The sequence below is a fragment of the Phalacrocorax aristotelis genome, chromosome 4 (assembly GCF_949628215.1).
Source record: "Phalacrocorax aristotelis chromosome 4, bGulAri2.1, whole genome shotgun sequence".
In the NCBI taxonomy this organism is placed as follows: Eukaryota; Metazoa; Chordata; class Aves; order Suliformes; family Phalacrocoracidae; genus Phalacrocorax; species Phalacrocorax aristotelis.
This window is the reverse complement of record NC_134279.1, coordinates 65,676,624-65,696,745: the sequence shown is the minus strand read 5'-3', so window position 1 is coordinate 65,696,745 and position 20,122 is coordinate 65,676,624. Positions and strand designations below refer to the sequence as shown.

The 20,122-nt window shown below is 37.7% G+C and overlaps 1 protein-coding gene across 4 annotated transcripts in view; it reads left to right on the top strand.

Annotated features, from left to right (window-relative positions):
* Nucleotides 1–20,122, top strand: part of SLIT2 (slit guidance ligand 2) — a 277,299-nt gene that overhangs the window by 147,551 nt on the left and 109,626 nt on the right. For all 4 annotated transcript variants that reach the window (XM_075091765.1, XM_075091766.1, XM_075091767.1 and 1 more), the window contains exon 5: nt 8,892–8,963. In XM_075091765.1, coding sequence (XP_074947866.1) covers nt 8,892–8,963 — 72 coding nt within the window. The remainder of the gene's footprint in view (nt 1–8,891; nt 8,964–20,122) is intronic.

Here is a 20,122-nt window from a genome sequence, read left to right as displayed (position 1 = left end):
GAATAGCTGCACTGGATGTTTTACTGAAGAATAAACAAAAACCCATTGAAATTAATAGGAGGCTAAATTGTTTATTTTGTAGTCAAAGAATAACGGTGTGACAGAATTTGTGGTTTTGGGTTTTTTTGGGGGAGGGTGTTGGTGTTCGTGGGGTTTTTTGTTGGGTTTTGGTTGTTTGGTGTTTTTTTTTTTTTTTAGAACAAGAGTTTAGGCTGAGTTGTTAAGCATATACTTTTTTAAACATTTCCTTATTCTGTCTGTCTTAACTGATCTGTAGACTGGCCAAAAAGCTACACCTTGCTGAAGGAACATGAGAAACCATTTGGGTATAAGATTATCTTCATAAATAAGTGATGCAGATACATATGTCAGTATTGTAACAATTAACTGGAGAAGTTTCATTTGACTGATTGGAAGAGTACTTACTTGCTCATATATATTAATATATTTGCTGAACATAGAATAAACACCTGTGTGTTATAGAATAAAACACTCATGTTTGTTTAGTAAGCTCATGCTACAATGAGTTATATTTCTACCATGAGGTAATTTGAAACATGCTTCAATAGGTTCAGTTCACCTGAGCTGTTACTTTTAGAGGAACTATTCCTCCAGGATACTCTCCCTGCATTTACACCGTAATGTAATAGTTCAGTAGCATCTGTGTTCCTGAAGACTTCATACTTTGGTTTGATTCTCAATACATAATTCTGAGATTAATTTTCATGCATACATACCTTATCCTAATACAGTAAAACTAGTGGTTGCCAGGACATGCCTCTGTAGCATTCAGAAAACGTCTTAGATTAAATTCCTAGTCATACTGGAACTTTACAATTTCAGAGTATCGTTGTGTGATGATAAATGAAGGTTCATGAGCAGTAAAAAAAAACTGATCAAAAGTTTTCCATGTTAATGCAAACCACGTAACACAGAATAGAAGTACATATTTATTATTAAAATTTAGAAAGAGGAAAACTGTCTGGCATTTTCGGACTGAAATCCAAATCAGAGTTCCAGCAAAACATGAAAAAGTCTACCATTTCATTCCGTCCTCTTTGCGTTGGAAAGTCCATTGCTACAGCAGCTTTTGCAAATAGAGGTAGCTGCTGGTGTTAATGATAATATGAAATAATTTCTTTCCATCCTTCTCTTGAGCCATACAAAGACACAGTTGAAACCTGGGGCCATGGTTCCTTCCCTTACACTGTCACGTCACAGCAAGTTCTCATCTTACAGGAGCTTCAGTTTTACTGCTGCTGTCTTCCCTGACTCCCGGTGTGGTGGGGTACTTCATTTTCCATAACAGCAAAAACAGGGGAATACATAATAGCTCTTGCAAATCACAGTCTTGCTCTGGAATAGGTTCGATGTTTTAGAAGGCATGCATCATTAAGGCAACTGTGGTTGGAGAAGTGTCTCGGGCCACCCAAGACCTCACACACATCTTAATGAAGTCCAGAATCCAGTGAGTAGCTTGTGCCAGAGCAGGTTCACAGGCTCCCTCTGCAAAGAGCTCCTTAATGAACAAGTAGTGTCCGTCTTCTCCAAACCACCTAAATTTCTGTTACTTTTTAAGGTGTACTCAGATGCAGGTATGTTGTAGGAACATGAATAGCACTGTGGAAAAAGCAAATCATAGTGAAAATAGCTGAAAAGGAGGGGATCATTTGATATTCATACATGAATAGTTTAGTTAGTTTTATTATTTTGTGATAAATATCTTATTAATGCTGTGACAAGCTGTTACTTCTTCCACCAAAATCATTTGGTTGGACTAGACGATCATTGTAGGTCCTTTCCAAATGAACTGTCCTATCCTGTTCTAAAATATGGGAGTTTTTTTCCACCACCTTTGTATTCCAAGTGAAAACCCCCACGTCAAATTCATATATTTGATTTTCAGTCAAATAATTTAAAGAAATTCTCATTCAGTTTACTTCTTTAAATGCCCTGGAGTCTCCGTATCTCTGGTAGTTTGCTACCCTGTATGGTATGTATGGGGGATTTCGTTCAGAATATAGTTAGCTAATGTCAAAAATATTGTTTTCCAGTAAGAAAGAAGTACTAAGCAAGGCTTACTTTATTCGTGTCAGATATATTTAAATAAGGATTAAAGATGCTGATCATGGAATAGCCACCTTCTGAGCTGTTTTTATGAACTGGCATAAATGAACTGATAAGTATTCAATACTTAGTTTGAGGCAGTATTTTTGCCTTTTCTTTTAAATATCAGGACACATTACTCATTCCCAGGTACTCAGTATTTTACAAAGTAGAGAGTGGCAGTATAGATTTATGATATCACTGGTCAGTCACAGAGGGAGGTTAAACCGTAGAGGAAAATAAAATTACAAGTAATTAAATTTACAAGCAGGTTTGCCATCTTCAAAAGATTTATTGTTTCAGAACAAACAATGGTTTCAGCCACACAAGAAAACTGTGATACAGCCTTAGCAACATATGATATAGAGATTATATGTGGTGTTTCAATTTATATAATTAAAAATTTAGCACTCCTTTTAAGGGTAAATGGGATATTCAACTGGGAACCATACATGGTGAGTAATAAAATAGCTGCAATGCAGTACTGTCTGCAGTTTTTAAGAGCTGAAGCACTCTATCAGTCTCATTAATATCAGGTTATCTGAGGGCTTTATCCTCAGATAAAAAAGCAGCAGCATATATAAGTTTTTGAGGTTTTCTGTGAGAGTAGGTTATTATATTCTATTGGTATGAATTTCAAATGTTAGCAGGATTCTAGGTTGGGGTTTTTTCTCTTATATATTTCTATCTACTAATCAGTAAATATGATAAATAGAAATGTACCATTCCTGTCCTGTGGGTTTGGCAAGGTCTTTCTGCTATTTCCACAAAGCATAATGTGTTATGATTACTAATGTATCCCAGAGGAGAAAAAAATAATTAACTGAATACATAAAATGAGGCTGATTTTTTGGGGGAGGGTGAGGATGAGAGGTTTCTTTTTTTTTTTTGGTTACTAATTTTTTTCCCCATTCCATCAGTTTGTGAAATACAGAAATCTACATCCTTCCAGGCATAATTTCAAATTAGACAAGTTAGACTGTAGTGTCATTGAAAATATCAGAATTAAATCCTTAATCTTTGGAAATTACTTTAAAAGATGAGACATATGTGATTATCAGTATACCATGCATGTAAACTGCCTTGACTAGGTTTGTTCAAAAAGTTGTATTTTATGTAAGCAGAATAATTGCAGGACTTATGAGACTGTGGATCTTAGAGAGGCTGTTGTATTTCTGTTTTACCGCTGGGTTTGAATACTTGGACAGGCTATCTTAATTAAAAAAAAAAAAGTTAGTTAGGAGCAACATATTTAGTGGCTGATTTAGAAACACACAGCTGACCTTCAGGGCAGGGGGTGGGGGGGGAGAAGTATGCAAGTTGTTCAAAGAATCACTATGGTTGGGCAAAAAGTCAGAAATCTTTGTGCATTCTCGTCTGTGTATCTTCAGCTTGGTGTGGTATAAGGATTTGGATTGCTTGTTTTGCTTTTGAGGACATGGGGCTGCAGCCAGAATATTACAACTCTGAAGAATGCTTGACATATACTCAGCTTAAACATATCTGAAACAAACCGCTAGAAACGGGATGGTGCAGTCGCATCAGATCAGCACGGGTGCTCATCTGTGCATTCTCAAAGAGCCTCTTTCAGGTACTGCCAGCCTAACTTGCCCAGATGGCTTTTTGTGTGCAAATCTACTTAACCCCAGTATTACTGTGCCGCCTTCTGGCTTGAGGATGTTTCACACTAAAAGAGACTGAAGTTGTATAAGGCAGTTTTGGCCCTGAGCACTGGTTTGGTACTGTATGAGCAGGGAAGCGTGTTGGAGGCTGGGTGGTTGAAGGTGCTCTGCCAGCCAGTGAATGAAGCCCACAAAGTTTCACTAAGGAATTTTCTTGAAGAGTCAATGTCTAAAGTACTCCACTTCAGACTTAATAATTTAGAATATATCTCTCTAGGAATGATATAATAGAGTCAAGAACAGTCTAGTTGAAAGAATCCTGTAAGACATCTAGAATCTGCATAAAGATGAATTTATCAAAACATCTTACTAGGCCATCGTGCTTTATTTAAAAAAAAAAATAAATTGTAGGGTAGCCTTGGCTTTTTCATTCTAGCTGTTTACAAAGCATTTTTTAATCAAATCTGCTGTTCCAGAGGTATGCTAGATTTTGATTTAAGGTCTTGGGCTGTAATAATTATGGAGAATAATTTGTTCCGATGAAAGTATCACAGTCAGATTGCTGGTTTCAAATGTGAAGACAGATTCCATCCTTTTCTTTCAAAAATACAGATTTGTTCTGTTAAAGTAGGGTGCTCTGTTGTTTCGTGGCTTAAATTTTATTGAAATGCTTAGACCTTCTCTCATTTTAGGGGTACTACATGCCATCATAAATTATACTCAGTATTCAAATGCTGCCTCTTTGAAATGGGAGGTGAAGTTTGTACAGTTAGTGCAGGAAAACAATGACCATCAGGCTGAAAAGGAGATTTGCATCTTTCATCACAGCGGAATATAAACTGCAAAGTCAAATCAGTGTAACATAGTGACCTGCAAAATAATCTGGTTTTATGCACAAAACAGATTTTTGCCCCATTTACCCAGAAAGTCACAGTGTACCCTGTGCTCCTTGTGCCCTTTTATTTCCCTTTTTTTTTTTTTTTTTTGTGACCAATCTAAGAATTGTAGTGGAATGAGTTAAAATATCATGAAAAAAAGACCACACAGCAACTTCTTATTGAGTCCTTGTAAGGTCTGCAGTGTGAAATGTAACTGTAATTTATGCAAGAAGAAAAAGTTGAATGTTTGTTTAAGCCCCTCAAGGTTTTTATAAGGAAACTCTTTTAAACTGAGCAGATGAAAAGTTGAAACAATCAATAAGTAATTACTAAAAACTTTCCTGTTATAAGTGGGCATAAATTGTGTGTTGAAAATCATAGTTTTTATAAGTGAGGTAGAATTTTGCAATGAAGGAAGGAATGAATGAATAACTTACACTTTTGTTACATAAACAATTCTAAGAAAGTTTTGCAAACCAGCAGATGCATTGCAAAAAGATTTTTCTTGGAAAACAACATTTGCCAACCTTACTTAGCTCTGCACATTTAGTGGGATGCTTTACACAGTGCCTTGCACAGGAAGGCTGGGAGCCTTTGCAGTCAAGTAGTTCGTATTTCAAATGTGCTAAAATTAGCAAGGAACAGTGTACTTTACTTGAGCCTGTGCTACATGGAAATGTTGTTGACTGTGGACCCAGCGGTAAATCTAGCATGCTATTAGTTTGCCCTCTTTCACATGTGCATACACACAGGCTTACATATGCACACATACAATCTCAGTGCATTCTTTATTGAGGAACAGACGAGCTAAGGAAGTGTGGGTTAGATGAGAGGACAGTGAGGTGGATTGAGAACTAGCTGAACAACAGAGCTCAGAGGGTCGTGATCAATGGGGCAGAGTCTGGCTAGAGGCCTGTCACTAGTGGTGCTCCCCAGGGGTCTGTGCTGGGTCCAGCCCTGTTCAATATATTCATCAATGACCTGGATGATGGGACAGAGTGTACCCTCAGCAAGTTCCCTGATGACACCAAGCTGGGAGGAGTGGCTGATACACCAGAAGGCTGTGCTGCCACCCAGCGAGACCTGGGCAGGCTGGAGAGCTGGGCCGAGGGGAACCTCATGAAATTCAACAGGAGCAAGTGCAAGGCCCTGCACCTGGGGAGGAACAACCCCATGCACCAGTACAGGCTGGGGGCTGAACTACTGTAAAGCGGCTCTGTTGAGAAGCACCTGGGTGTGGTGGTGGACAACAAGCTGACCATGAGCCAGCAACATGCCCTTGTGGCCAAGAAGGCCAACAATATTCTGGGCCGCATTAAAAGAAGTGTGGCCAGCACACCAAGAGAGATTATCCTCCCCCTCTGCTCTGCCCTAGTGAGACCACATTGGGAGTACTGTGTCCAGTTCTGGGTCTCCCACTTTAAGAAGGACAGGGAACTCCCTGAGCAAGTCCAGCAGAGAGCTACCAAGATGATCAGGGGACTGGAGCATCTCCCTTATGAGGAAAGTTTGAGAGACCTGGGTTTGTTCAGCCTGGAGAAGAGAAGACTGAGGGGGGATCTCATCAATACTTATCAATATCTGAAGGGCAGGAGTCAAGAAGATGGGCCCAGACTCTTTTCAGTGGTGCCCAGTGACAGGCCAAGGGGCAATGGGCATGAGTTGGAACACAGGAAGTTCCACTTAACATGAGAAGAAATTTCTTTCCTGTGCGGGTGCCAGAGCAGGGGCACAGGCTGCCCAGGGAGGTTGTGGAGTCTCCTTCCCCGGAGACATTAAAAACCTACCTGGATGCGTTCCTGTGCCCCCTGCTCTGGGTGTGCCTGCTCAAGCAGGGGGTTGGATGAGATGATCTCCAGAGGTCCCTTCCAACCCTTGCCATTCTGTAATTCTGTGATTCTGTGAACCTGGCTCAATAACTGTTCCTTGTAAGTCCTTGTATTCATGCTAAGATTTGCATTTAGTCAAAGAAAGAAAGTTTTTACCATTATGTTTTATTAGATTTTTAACAGTAATGTACATATCGTCTCAGTCTTGTTGATCTTCCACTTTTTTAAATGATATAAAATGTTGAATGATGATACTCTACTAACTGTCATAAAAAGCGTAATGCACCATTGCCCATTGCCTATTGCAGTATATATTTATGATTGTGGTAGTGGTTTACGTGGATATATACATATGTCTGTAGTATAAACTAATCATTGATCATGACACAAATCACTACTGCTAACTTAGCCACTTTACGCACAATTTTTACATAGGTAAAATGTATTAGTCAATTAAACGGAAGTGTAAATGTAAATATTTGCTGTTTATACTTATAATGAAATTTTTTTAAAGGAAGTAGGCTGTTAAATCATGTTGCCATAACAAATGCTGAAGGCTGCTTTTTCATTCGTTGCCAGTGAATTTATTGTCAGAGTCATATCCCATTTCAAGATTACTTAGGTGGTTTGAAAATTAAATCACAGCTCACAGATTCTCTTTTTTCACACACAGTTAATAATAGTAAAATTGGGACTAGTTTTAAATATACCTTGCAAGATATTGCAGTGCAGTTAGATGCATGAACTGTGAACGATTTAGTAAATAGGATGTGATTTTCCATAAATTAACAGTGAATTAGGTAAAACAAAATTGCTGTCCCTGTTTTTATAATTCTTTTCAAATGGATTATATTGATGTAAATTTGGTTAGACTCAGGCAGTGTGGAGTTTTGTGAAGTCCTCAAATTATTTTGTTTTAAGTTTGTAAATCTGAAAGAGATCTCCAGGAGTGATTACTAATAACTGGAAACATGAGCTTATGCTAGATTATGTTTTAGGGAAAGAGTATGTCAAAAGCATGACAAGAATCATCAACTAGATGATTCTTGCTTATTCACTTCATCTAAACTAGATCTCTTATTTCTATGCTCCACTTTGCAATGTTTCTCCTAAAAGCTGTCTCTGAAAAGGTAATTTAAAAGACGTCTCTGAAAAGCAAGATGTTGGGCAATTTTATGTCTCCTGTTAGGGGTTGGAGTGCGTTTGATGTGCTTCTGGAATGAAGGGCCTGATTTTGTTTTAGCAAAATGAAATGTAGTTCTGCTCTGCAGACTTGACTGGAAATCCTAGTGTAGATACAGTCTGTATAAATCTGATTTGTTTCTAAATTTTATTCAGATGCTCAAGCAAGCGTCTTTGTATAATTTCTTGTGTATATGATGTCTATAGATAAATGCATCTCTGAAGGCCTTGAAAAGAAGATCTGATTTCTTAATTTTAAGGCTACAAGGTAGACAGGTCCCTTTGAAGGCATTCAGACATTTGTGAACCATGTACGTGGTAGGAACGTTTGGTCCAGTGCACAAAACTATAATCTGAAATGAAACCTTCAAACTGAATACAGTGTAGATATAGCACTAACGACTTTAATCTATTGATCATCTCCTATTGCACTGAATTACTTGTTAACGCGGTATAGCGTATGTGAAAAGCCCTGGATTCTAGTCTGATTTTGTTTTGGGTTTGTGTTTTTTTTCTGTCTCCTGCTACTGTCTTTACTTCAGTTCTGTAGGTTTATTTCCAACATGGAACTGTGAAGGCCAAAAGGGTATCTAAATTTCTGAAAAAGTGTTGTTTATTTATAATGATAGCAAAAAGTTATTTATGAATATTTCTCTTTTGGAAAAGACACTGGTTTCAGGTAGCCTGGTGCAGCTGGTCATGCAGGGATTTTGGGGAGGAGCATTAGATATCTGCTGCAGGATGGTTTTTGATGCCTTCTTTTAAAATATATGGTGCTTGCCAGTCCACAACAATATATTTCTGAGATCAGAAATATATTGGTCTCAGATGTCATACAACTTGATAGCTCTTGTTTCTCAACAGTTTGCTACTTGCACTTTTTGCTTGATTTTGGTCTTCCTTGCATAAAGCTGAACATACTATCAAATATTTGATGTCATGAGTTTGGAATGGGTTGAAAAGTAAAATCAATCAGAAGTTAAATCCATTTGGCCTTCGTTGTTAAATTATGTAATGCTTCTGCTTTTTGTTGGGCATATATATTACTGTTTTGTAAAGGAGCTACTTAGTGCAGTACAGATAAACTAATTTGAGTATTATTGCTGCTTCTTTTTCTTGAACTGCAAATCAGTTAGGGTAATAAAATAAGCTTCATTGGAAACATTGACTGAACTGTAATGGCTGAAATTATTTCCTTACGTGTTCTTTCTGTTATACATAGAACGACATACATATGGCAGATTTTAAGTTTAATTTAATTTTTTTTTTCTTAGTGATCTTAGCGAAAATCAGATTCAAGCGATACCAAGGAAGGCATTCCGAGGAGCAGTAGACATAAAAAATCTGTAAGTATTTTCCTCTCTCTTGAATGTATTCTAATGGTAATGCTTTGTCAATACAGTGTCCTTTTGTTGTCCTTTTGAGATCGCTTTTTCCTAAGCACTTTTATAGCTGCTTAAGGAATCGCTGCATACAGACAACATGTACCATTTGTTTTGGCAAAATACTTTAACTTATCTTAAGCATCCTAAAATTGCCCTATATGAAATCCAAAACACTTAAATGGAGTTGAATGCAACAAGGCACTGTAACTATTTGCTTATGGTAACCTGAGTTTAATATTTGAATGTCAGGCTATTTTAAACATTTCATTGTTTCATGTGGAATAAAAATTTTGCCTTGGGTCTTAGAGTTTGCTTTTTGTTAGCTTGTACAAAAGAAAGAAAGAAAAATCATGCTATTATCTAGTTCTGCTAGCATAGATTTTTGTACTTGATGACTACTTTTCTTACACAGTTTTTTTCTGTGGTAAAATAAGTCTTTTCTAAAAGACAGATACTTGCTTTCCTGGAGCTAGTGGCCCTGAAGTTCATGGGAAGGTTTTGAATTCTTATGGCTTCTAAATGTGGAGATATGTGAGTTTCAAGACAAAGGAAGCCAGTGACTTTTCAACCTTCTGTTTAGAATGGTAGATCAGTTTAGTGGACTGAAAGAGCTGAACAACCTGAAGACTGTGATGAACTTGTATAGTAGGAAATATAAGGTCATGCATTCAAAAGCTATAACCCCTGCTCTAAGCTGAGGACTTACTGCATGAAAACAACCAACAAAGACAGATGACATACACTAGTGGGTTCCAGAAAGACTATGGAGCTGCCAGTGTGATGCAGCTGTGAAAAAATGTAATTAGTATCTTATGTGGCATCAATAAAAACAGGGAAGTATTAGGCTATTGAATGAGGTTTTAATGTACTTTTTATTGTAATATATATATTTATATATATACACAAAATATACTATCTTATTGTAGTATATACTTTTTATTAATTGAAGTTGCCAGTGTTAAAGAAAGATGAACTTTCTAGCTGTATGACTTTGAAAACAGAGTGCTTCGTGATTATGAAGGAAACGCCATGATGTCATATCCCCAGTAAGAGGGGGCTGGAGAGGAAGCCTTTTGCATTTCTGTCTTCCTGTGATGGACTCTGCTTCATTCTGCTGCCCACAACATTGCACACAAATCAGTTAGGAGGGTGTTTTTTAAAAGGTTTAGCAGAATGCCCAGGATTTTGGCCTAGTTGATATGATATTTAGAAAATTTTTTATTTTTTTAATTAACTGTGGTTCTTCCCCACAACTAAGTGCTACCACATCTCAATGGAAAAACTATTATGTTCAAATCTATTATGTTCAAAAACATGCAAGCGCTTCTCAAAGTAGCTTTGTTACTTTGTTTAATTGATGTTTTATGATTTTCTATTCAGAACTGGTCTCGTCATTATTCATGGTCTAAAAGAGGCTTGGCTGCAAGGAGAACACTGCATTTTTCTACGTGATCTTTTATATTTGAAAATTGATACAGCTACAGAAAGGAACTTAGGTAGTAAAAATAACAGCATCATTAAGATTTTGCTAGTGAGAGGGCAGTATTTTAGAATGTAATAAGTGTACTTATACATTGTGAGATAGTTCCAGTCAGAAACCTAATTAGGATACTAATCTTTAGCTAAGATAATATTTATATCTTGGTGTGTGTTTTCAAGCTGAGGGACCTGAATTATGTCTAAAACTTGCATAAAACAGTAGATCTGCCCTTTAAAGCCTTTCTCTTTTGGGAGATAATTAAAACAAAACCATTCATAAAGGCCATAGCATTGCCACAAAGCCCAAATCATATCTGTGGCATATAGTTTATTGTGATAGCATAAATACTACCGATGGTCCCAGGGAAAAAAAAAGGAAAAACACCTGTAATCTAAAATCTTTATGATCCCAGTACAGCTGAAAGTCCTAAGAAATACATTTCTCTGTGTTGTAAATGCTACCTACCTACGTTCCTGGCCATTCAGGAAGAGCACCTTATATGGTGTGAGGTATCTCAGAATGACGAGTGAGTTTGTGAGGTGAGGTGGGTGGATTCTAGAACAGCATTTATGTAACTAGATCAGGCTGTTGAGCCTTTCCAGAAACTTAGGCAAGAAGGAGATTTGAACCCTAGCCTTCTAGGGTTGGACACTACACTTACAGAAGGGTGATAGCAAGAACTGTACTATTTTTATTTCATCATTCAAGAAAATTAAGGAGGCAATTGGTGAGTAATAGGTGTAGAAAGCATCACTCTGCACAAAAGAAAACTATGAAGGAAGGAATTGAGCATCTTCTGGGTGATTAATCTAAGGTCCAGGAAAAAAATATTTGTATATACTTACAGAGAACTGTCATAATACAATGCAATATTTGTTCTAATTTCAGCATTTCTTCTGTAACTGCCTAGTAGTTGACCATAATGTTAAAGACGTTAACCAAATTTATGGATGAGATAGGTGAGGGTACAACATCTATTAGAACCTGTTGTAAATTCAGGATTTGCTTTGTCAGCCAACATTAATTACAGCAATTTCAATATCAGATAAAGAGGCTTTTTTAAATGCAATAAGAGGTGACCATCCCATACAGTAGCTCTAGTAAGCTGCTTCAAAGGTAGTTTAACATATCTCTCAGAGGTTGAACTGATTACATATTTTATTCTCCCAAATGGAGACTCACCATTCTCTTACTCCCCCTAAATATTTCTCCATCCAAATCAGGAGTTGGAATATTTTGGAAAACATTTTATTGTATCCAAAGAATGTTGTTCTAGTCTTCACAGAGTGAATGGAGTTAGATGTTAACATAGGTTATCTGAAGGAAATTGTTTCCTTTAAGGTTGATTATACTACTATGATCTTTTGACTTCCTGCTAATACATTAGCTCTAGAGTTCTCTTAATGTTTCTCAGAAGAAGCTGTCTAGTTTCCATAAAATGTGGCCATGATACTTCCTTTCTGGACATCTTCTTAAAAACATTCACAGTAGAGATTCTGTAGAAATTAAAAGCAAAATGGGCAAAGTATTATGAGAATTGACAAGCCAGGAAACCTGCCACACCCTTTTAGTAAAAACGACCAAAAAAACCCCAACAAACCACATCAGCCCCCACAAATCTACTTTATATCTGTTTGGAATTTCCCATTTTCCAACTTGTTTCTTGCCTCTTGTCTTATAAGAGTCTGGCTTTGTCTATACCTTCCCTTTAGGCAGTTGTAGGCAACAATAAGATCCCACCTTTTCCCTTTCTTCTTAAGGCTGATGCCCATCTACAAAAAGGGCTGGAAGGAGGATCCGGGTTACTACAGGCCTGTCAGCCTGACCTCGGTACCAGGGAAGGTTATGGAGCGTTCATCCTGAGTGAGCTCACCAAGCGTGTACAGGACAACCAGGGGATCAGGCCCAGCCAGCATGGCTTCATGAAAGGCAGGTCCTGCCTGACCAGCCTGATCTCTTTCTATGACAGGGTGACCTGCCTAGTAGATGAGGGAAAGGCTGTGGGTGTTATCTGCCTGGACTTTAGCAAAGCCTTTGATACTATCTCCCACAGTATCCTCCTATAGGAGCTGGCGGCTTATGGCTTGGACGAGTATTCTCTTATCTGGGTAAAAAACCGTCTGGATGGCTGAGCCCAGGCAGTTGTGGTGAATGGAGCTAAATCCAGCTGGTGGCCATTCATGAGCGGGGTTCCCCAGGGCTCAGTGTTGGGGCCAGTCTTGTTTAGTATCTTTATCAATGATCTGGATGAGGCAATCGAGTGCACCCTTAGTAAGTTTGCAGACGACACCAAGTTGGGCAGGAGTGTTGATCTGCTCGAGGGTAGGAAGGCTCTGCAGAGGGACCTGAACAGACTGGATCGATGGGCCGAGGCCAATTTCATGAGGTTAACAAGGCCAAGTGCACTTTGGTCACAAAAACCCCATGCAGTGCTACAGGATTTGGGAGGAGTGGCTGAAAAGCTGCCTGGCAGAGAAGGACTTGAGGATGCTGCTTGACAGCTGGCTGAACATGAGCCAGCAGCGTGCTCAGGTGGCCACGAAGGCCACCGGCATCCTGGCTTGTATCAGGAATAGAGTGGCCAGCAGGAGTAGGGAAGTCATGGTGCCCCTGTACTCGGCACTGGCGAGGCCGCACCTCAAATAATGTGTTCAGTTTTGGGCCCCTCACTACAAGGACACTGAGGTGCTGGAGCGTGTCCAGAGAAGGGCAATGAAACTGGTGAAGGGTCTGGAGAGCAGGTTTTATGAGGAGAGGTTGAGGGAACTGGGGTTGTTTAGTCTGGAGAAGAGGAGGCTGAGGGGAGACCTTATTGCTCTCTACAACTACCTGAAAGGAGGTTGTAGCGAGGTGGGGGTTGGTCTCTTCTCCCAAGTTACTAGTGATAGAATGAGAGGAAATGGCTTCAAGCTGCATCAGGGGAGGTTTAGATTGGACATTAGAAAAAATTTCTTTGCTGAAAGAGTGGTCAGGCATTGGAACAGGATGCCCAGGGAGGTGGTGGAGTCACCATCCCTGGAGGTATTTAGAAGATGTGTAGATGTGGCACTTCAGGACATGGTTTAGGAGGCATGGTAGTGTTGGGCTGGCAGTTGGACTTGATGATCCTAGACATCTTTTCTAACCTTAATGATTCTATGATTCTATAAATGCAGTTCTCACAGCCTCTCTCCAAATGTCAACTGCTCCAGCCCTCCTGTCTTGAAGGTCCTTGTTGGACTCAGCCCAGCATGTCAGTGCCTGTCTTCTACTGGCGAGGGTGAGACCAGATACACGACTCAGATGTCACGTCACAAATGCCAGACAGAGTGTCCTGGCTTCACTCTCACCAATACAGCCCAATACTTGGTAAAGAATCAAGGTCTTCAGAAGTGACAAAAAATGAAGAAAGCTTATTTTGTACAGGTTCCCCAGACTGGAAGCCCAGTATCCAGTATTTTGACATTTCATATGTAGGAAAAAACAACCTAACTGCTCTGTCTCAAAGTCTTAATTTTCCTGTTCAACGGCAATGACTTGAAGAACAATCCACTTTAATATAGCTGCTGATCTGGGACTTGACAGAAATTAGGGTGCAAATTCTGGAAATATAATTCTGAAAGTTACTCCTAACTTGCTAGTTTTTCAGGAAGAAGAATATGCACCAAGGAGTTAGGTTCTTCAGAGAACACGGTGGCACCCATTGTGGTTTGTTTTTTTTAATAAATAGAAATTATCATATAAGTTGGAAATTACACACAGATTTTTTTAATATGCATGTTAATTATGGTTTCATAACCCTCCCTGGTGATACAGTGCTCACACTGGATGTGAAAGATGTTTAAAATCTTCCCAGCATCAGGAATTTGATTTGTATTTAAGATGGTAAGAAAATGCTGTAGCTGCACAGATTATAAGTTTGAATGGGTTGTTTCTTGAATCTGGTTACTAGGAAGAAAAATAATTGGGCTTAAAACAACAAACAAATGTGAAATACCGCTGAAAGGACAGTAGTGCTATGCTCAGTTTTTGAGAAGTAGATTTTGGCCTCTGCTCTGATGATTATGATATTGCCATTTGAAGTATGTAAGATTTTCTAAGATTCCAACCTCCCCTTCTGCTAGGTAATCAATATTTGGCAGAGGACAGAAAGGGATACACCAACATCATGGCAGTCTTGTGATGCTAAATACATGCAACATCAAATGATACCAAAAATACCAAGGAACATTTTCATCATGTCTCCTGCAAAGATCTTGTGCCCTGTTTTTCTTGTCACCATCTGGCCTTACTTTGGACCACCATCTTCTTTGGTGCCTTTGTGTTCATTCAGTTCCACTTTTTCCCAGCAAGTGGGGGACACTGTAGCTGTCACCCCACCGATAAAGGCCGCAGGGCAATATAGTAGCTTCACAGATGAAACTGGCTGCAAAAATGGAGAATTAGTGGAGAGACAGACAGACACCAGCATCTACTGAAGGTCCTTCCTGTTACACTAACTTTTGTCCAAAACCTTGATTAATATTACTTGGTTTTGTCCTGATGCCTCTTTTATGCCTGTTGTGGAAGATGTAAAACTGGCATTGTCACTAAAGGCATAACTGAATTTTGTATTAATCTTCATTGGCAATGATTGGATTTTTTTTTAAGGTCAATTTTATTAGGACTTGAAAACCACAGAGTCCTGCTGAAGTTGTACTAGTTACTGATTTCCTCTCAGATCATGCACAAAATTCCACTTCAACTGGAAGTATATTTGTCGACCCATCCATACAAATGCTAATCCAAATGCATTGCCTGCCTAAGACATGCTTTAATAATGTAGAATTGGCATATTTCTCATGCTTGTTCCTAGTGGGAATCTTAATTCAACTACTAGTCTGTTCAGCTACCTGTGTTTCAGGTATACATCAAGAAGGATTTTCCCAGGATGTTAGTGAAATATATTTTCAGTGTATACTTAAGATTTTTATTAAAGTCAAAAATAGCTCTGAAGGAATGAATAAAAGAACAGGTACACTTTTCTAGTGCCTCCTAACACTCTTGTTGTCAAACAGGTCAGTGCTTTTGTGGACTTTGGGGAAAAAAAGCTGTTCTTTTGGACTGTTTAAATAAGTACCATTTCAATATTATTTTTGAAGTTATTTTCATTACAGACTACTTTCCTATAATTTGGCCTGCTGAAAACAGTTTCTTTTTTGTTAACAAACTCATTTATGAAATGTTAAAGTCAATTATGTTTTTAAATCAAGCAGAGCATTTGTCTTTGAAGATGATTTCAAATCAGAAATCTCTGAATGTGAATTGAGAGTTTCCTTTTTTTGGCATTTGAACCACGAAGGAAAAGTCTAAAATATATAGAATCTAAAAAACTATCTGAAATTTATTTGCGTGACAATAAAGGTTAGTTGAATAAAACTTAGGCAGCTAAAGGAGGTGTAGTTTCATCTGCTAAGATAAGTGCCAATACTTACACAAAATTTTACGTGGTATTTGAAGTTACCCTAATGAAAAATGTGGCCTATGTTTTTACTAGGAAAAGTACCAAATGTTGCTGTGGTTTATGTAGTTTCCCATAGATTTTCGTTTGATAATACAAAGCAAATTGAGTTAGATTAATTTGAAGTGAGCTGATAAACTATGTTGTAGGAAGACTTGGGTTCAATTTTATCTTTAATTCTTATTTGGCTATGTCAAGTGCTGAGAATAATGGAAATCCTCTTAGAAGATTTGCATTTTAAAGAAAAGTAGTTTATGCTTCTGTTTAAAGTCTCATGCAAAAGTTAGTTGGACTCTCAGGAGCCTTTAGGCCCTTTTGTATCTACATTACCTTGGAATGTGAGGCTGCCTCTGCTTTACTAAACAGGATGGCATAATCACGTTGAGGAGTCTTGCAAGGAGGTATGCTGATATGCAGAGTAACTAAGTAGAAATGGTTCTACAGATAAAGATTTTCTTAATAATATTTAAATAAAGTACTGTAACAGAACTTTCATGGGGTATGTGCTTAATACGGCTTCCATGCTAGTACAGGAATATATTTGCTCCCCATGCTATGAGAGTCTTGATAGTTTGCCATCTAATTACTAAATTGCATTATTTCTGGGAAGTCATACCAATGTGATAGTGTCTTTGCATCACGTAACTTACAGATTGTTCATTCTCTGTTCATCCTCCTTTTCATGGCATTGTCATGTTTTGTTTTGATTTACTTTTTTTTTTCTCCTGGAAGATACTTGTGGGTTTAGCCAAGTAGAGCGCTAGATAATTTTGAAAGGGCTGGAGCTATTGAACTTCAGTTCTGTTCTCCATTTTCTTCTAGGTAATTCAGTAAGTATGCCTTACTTGAAAGTATTTGTAAGTCTTGCTTTTTAATTTTGGGATAAAAGAAAAAGGTTAATCATGAGTGATATTATGTATATTAGGGGGAAAAGTATTCATTCAAAATGTTTTACAGGGAAAATTTAGCAAAGAACAAAATGAACTACATTAGCAAAATGAACGGCAAAGAAAAAAAGCACTTGGCTTCCAAATGAAAGAATAATCATAATAAATAGTAATAGTCACAGGAAACAAGCAGTTCTCTGAAGTTTGATAAAAACTTCGAATAAATTCTTACATTAATTTGTTACATCTTTCTCAGCTAATGTCTCTGAAATTATTCTTCCTCTTGAAACTGAAATTGAGAAGGGAATTGAGAAATAGGAAACATAACTCAGTTCTGTTATAAAAAAAATACAAGCAGCCATTAAAAGCAGTGGCTGTTTCACAAAATTTTCTTACAGTGATAAATATTGTGCACTTTGTTCTTTTCCCAAGGAAAAATTTGAATGATGTGAAATCCAGCATACAATGTGCTAAAACTAGAAACATTTTCTAATTGTTTTACTGGGGAGGAAGCTACCATAGGGATCTAGAAAGGCTTCTGACTTTTTCTGATGGTTTCTTAAACAATGTTTACCATTAAGTTGCTGCACTCAGGGAATGTAATTGTATCTGAACAAAGGAGAAGAATGTAAAGCTGCACAGTGCCTCTCTTGCATGGGACCATGGAGTGTCCTCAAGCTGTGAAGAACAGGAGAGTAAAGCAGACAGACTGACTGAAATTGTCCCAACTTTTAATGCAGCCTCAATGAATGGGTAAAGCAGGTTTTCTGTCAGTCAGATAGCAGTTTTTTTCTGCATGAGGGTAGTAGTTTTCAAATGGATGCAACATCTTCTATTAGTCATTAAATGCTCTTCTTGTGGGACAGGAAGGTTTATTTTTAGACACTTATTTATCATTATCCTGTAGACAACATACGTTTAAAGGGAAGAAACTATAAACTAGCAACGTGTTTCTACAATGTAAGATGTATCAGCAAAAGCAATAAATAAAAAAAATTTTAAAAGCAGATATTTTATTATTAAGTGAATGCTTTTTAGTTAGTTCTTACTAGTTCTAATAGCTGAACTCACATAAACGTTAACATTTCAAATGGCAGAAGATCAGTAGGTATATGAAACACCCAGGTAAGGCTGCAGATATGGGTGCAAAACCTATTTAATTCTCCGTGACAACAGAAAGATTTTTGAATGGGACAGCTGCTGTTTGGTGTTTTATGAGCTTCACAGGAATGGCACTGCTGAAGGTAATGATCTGTTTTGTGGAAGCGGGGGCAGAAAGGAATAGCAACTTTCCAAAGGGATGGAGAGATTCCACACAGAAAAGACCCAACATGGAGATGGGGCAGGAGGGAAGATGGTGAAGAGAGACTGGGGAGAGGGGAAGGATGAGGCTGGGCCACTGTTGCTGGTCCACGTCTGATCAGCTTCTGTTCTCAGAGCGTTTTAATAATTTGAAAAGAAGAAAATAAACTCTCGGGGTGGGGTGGGGGAAGCTTTTAAAATGGAGTTAGAATAACTTAGTGGTGAGAAAAGTTTTGTTATAGTATTGTAGAATTTTATGTGTGGTTTTGAAAGTCATTATGCTAAAAACAAATTATAAAACATAACTTAAAATTAGAGACGTACATGCTTTTTTTCTCTAGTATTCTTTCTTATGGCCCCAGTCATAGCGCTTACACAACTCAATAAGACAATGAGACAGGAGCCAGTCTTATCCAAAAAAATTCAGACTGCTTCAGTATATCCATTAGAGGGATATCATAAGCTAATGATATACTGGTAGTGAAATATTGTCTAACTTTCTGTTTGGATTATATATGCAGTGGATATCTTTACCCTAAAACAAATATTATACATTGCTATTCAAGCCAAGCACAGAGTCATCAAAGTTGTGTTCCTTTCATAGCTTTAAAAATATATATCATGCCAGTTGTTCACCGTGGTGTGTGTCTGATTGTTTTATATCATGGTCATAACTGATGGAAGATCATCTAAAACATAAAAATGGTAGTATCTTTCAAAGGCAATACTTTATAAAACTAGGAAGTATTTCTCCTCTCCCACCTGCAAAATTCCCTTCCCCCAAACCGAAACCAGCTAATTAGTTCAGTGCAAACAAAGTAATCTTTCTGGTAGGCAGATTTAAATGAGAACAACTCACCCTTCACTAAGGTAGTGGTCATGGTGACTAATTAAAGGAAGAAGTCCAAAAGTTTTCAGGTGCACCACAGCTGCTGCCAGTCTAGTGGAAGAAATCTGCCTCTCAGTCTGTGTAGGACCAGATTTGCTCAAGTGCTCTCTCTGCTGTTAAAAGATTTTCCTTTGTGTATAATACAGATGATTTAGAAGAAGCTGTGTCAGCACTGATTTATACATTGACAGCTAAGGATAATAAGATATGGGCAAACATACAGCTCACCCTTTTACAGATTAACCTGCAGACTGCATTAGGCAAATTTGATGGCATTAAAAGATTTTTCCAATTTGTCTGGAAACAATTTCTCTTTTGTATTGTGTCAAGGGTAACATTTCATGCCATTGTACTAATTTAAATAGCTTTGATAAATTGTTCAAGAGGTTAGAGAATTGTACTGTGTATATATTTTACCTCTTTAAAATAAAAAGGCTATTAACTTAATTGTTAAATGAAATTCATTAGTAAAAATTGAAGGAGCCTGAGAAAGTAGGCTTAAATATTCCAATACTGCAGCACTGGTGCTGTAACATTGCACCAAAATGATTAAAGATCATATTCAGGAAATGATAGTTTGCATTTAGCTTTCAGTACACAGAAACACAGACACTGTTACAGTTATGACAATATTTTATTCCTGTGTAGTAGTAATTCAGATGAAAAATGTAGATGAAACTAGAAGAACTTTATAGAAGTTGGTACATTACACTCAACAGTGGGTGTGATGATTTATTAATAAAGTGAAACATTATCATAGATTCAGAAGAATCACAGAAAATGCTTTAGTAAAAGCCTCATTAGCCCTGCTAGCTAATATATAATTGAAGACAGAAGGGCAGAGTTCATTTGTATTTTGTTCATTTTCTTAGTATTGTTCACACACATTTACTCATATATATTATCTGATACTGACAAGTTACCAGCTTGGAGAAGATCTTCTGGTTGTTTAAAGTGAGTTTGTATCATCTTTGCTTTGCAAGTTGTGCCCTGAAATGTATTTTGTATTTGTATGGTTGTTAATTTCAGCAGACTTTTATAATTGGGCAGTATGTACTGTATCAATGTTTTTGATTGAAAAGA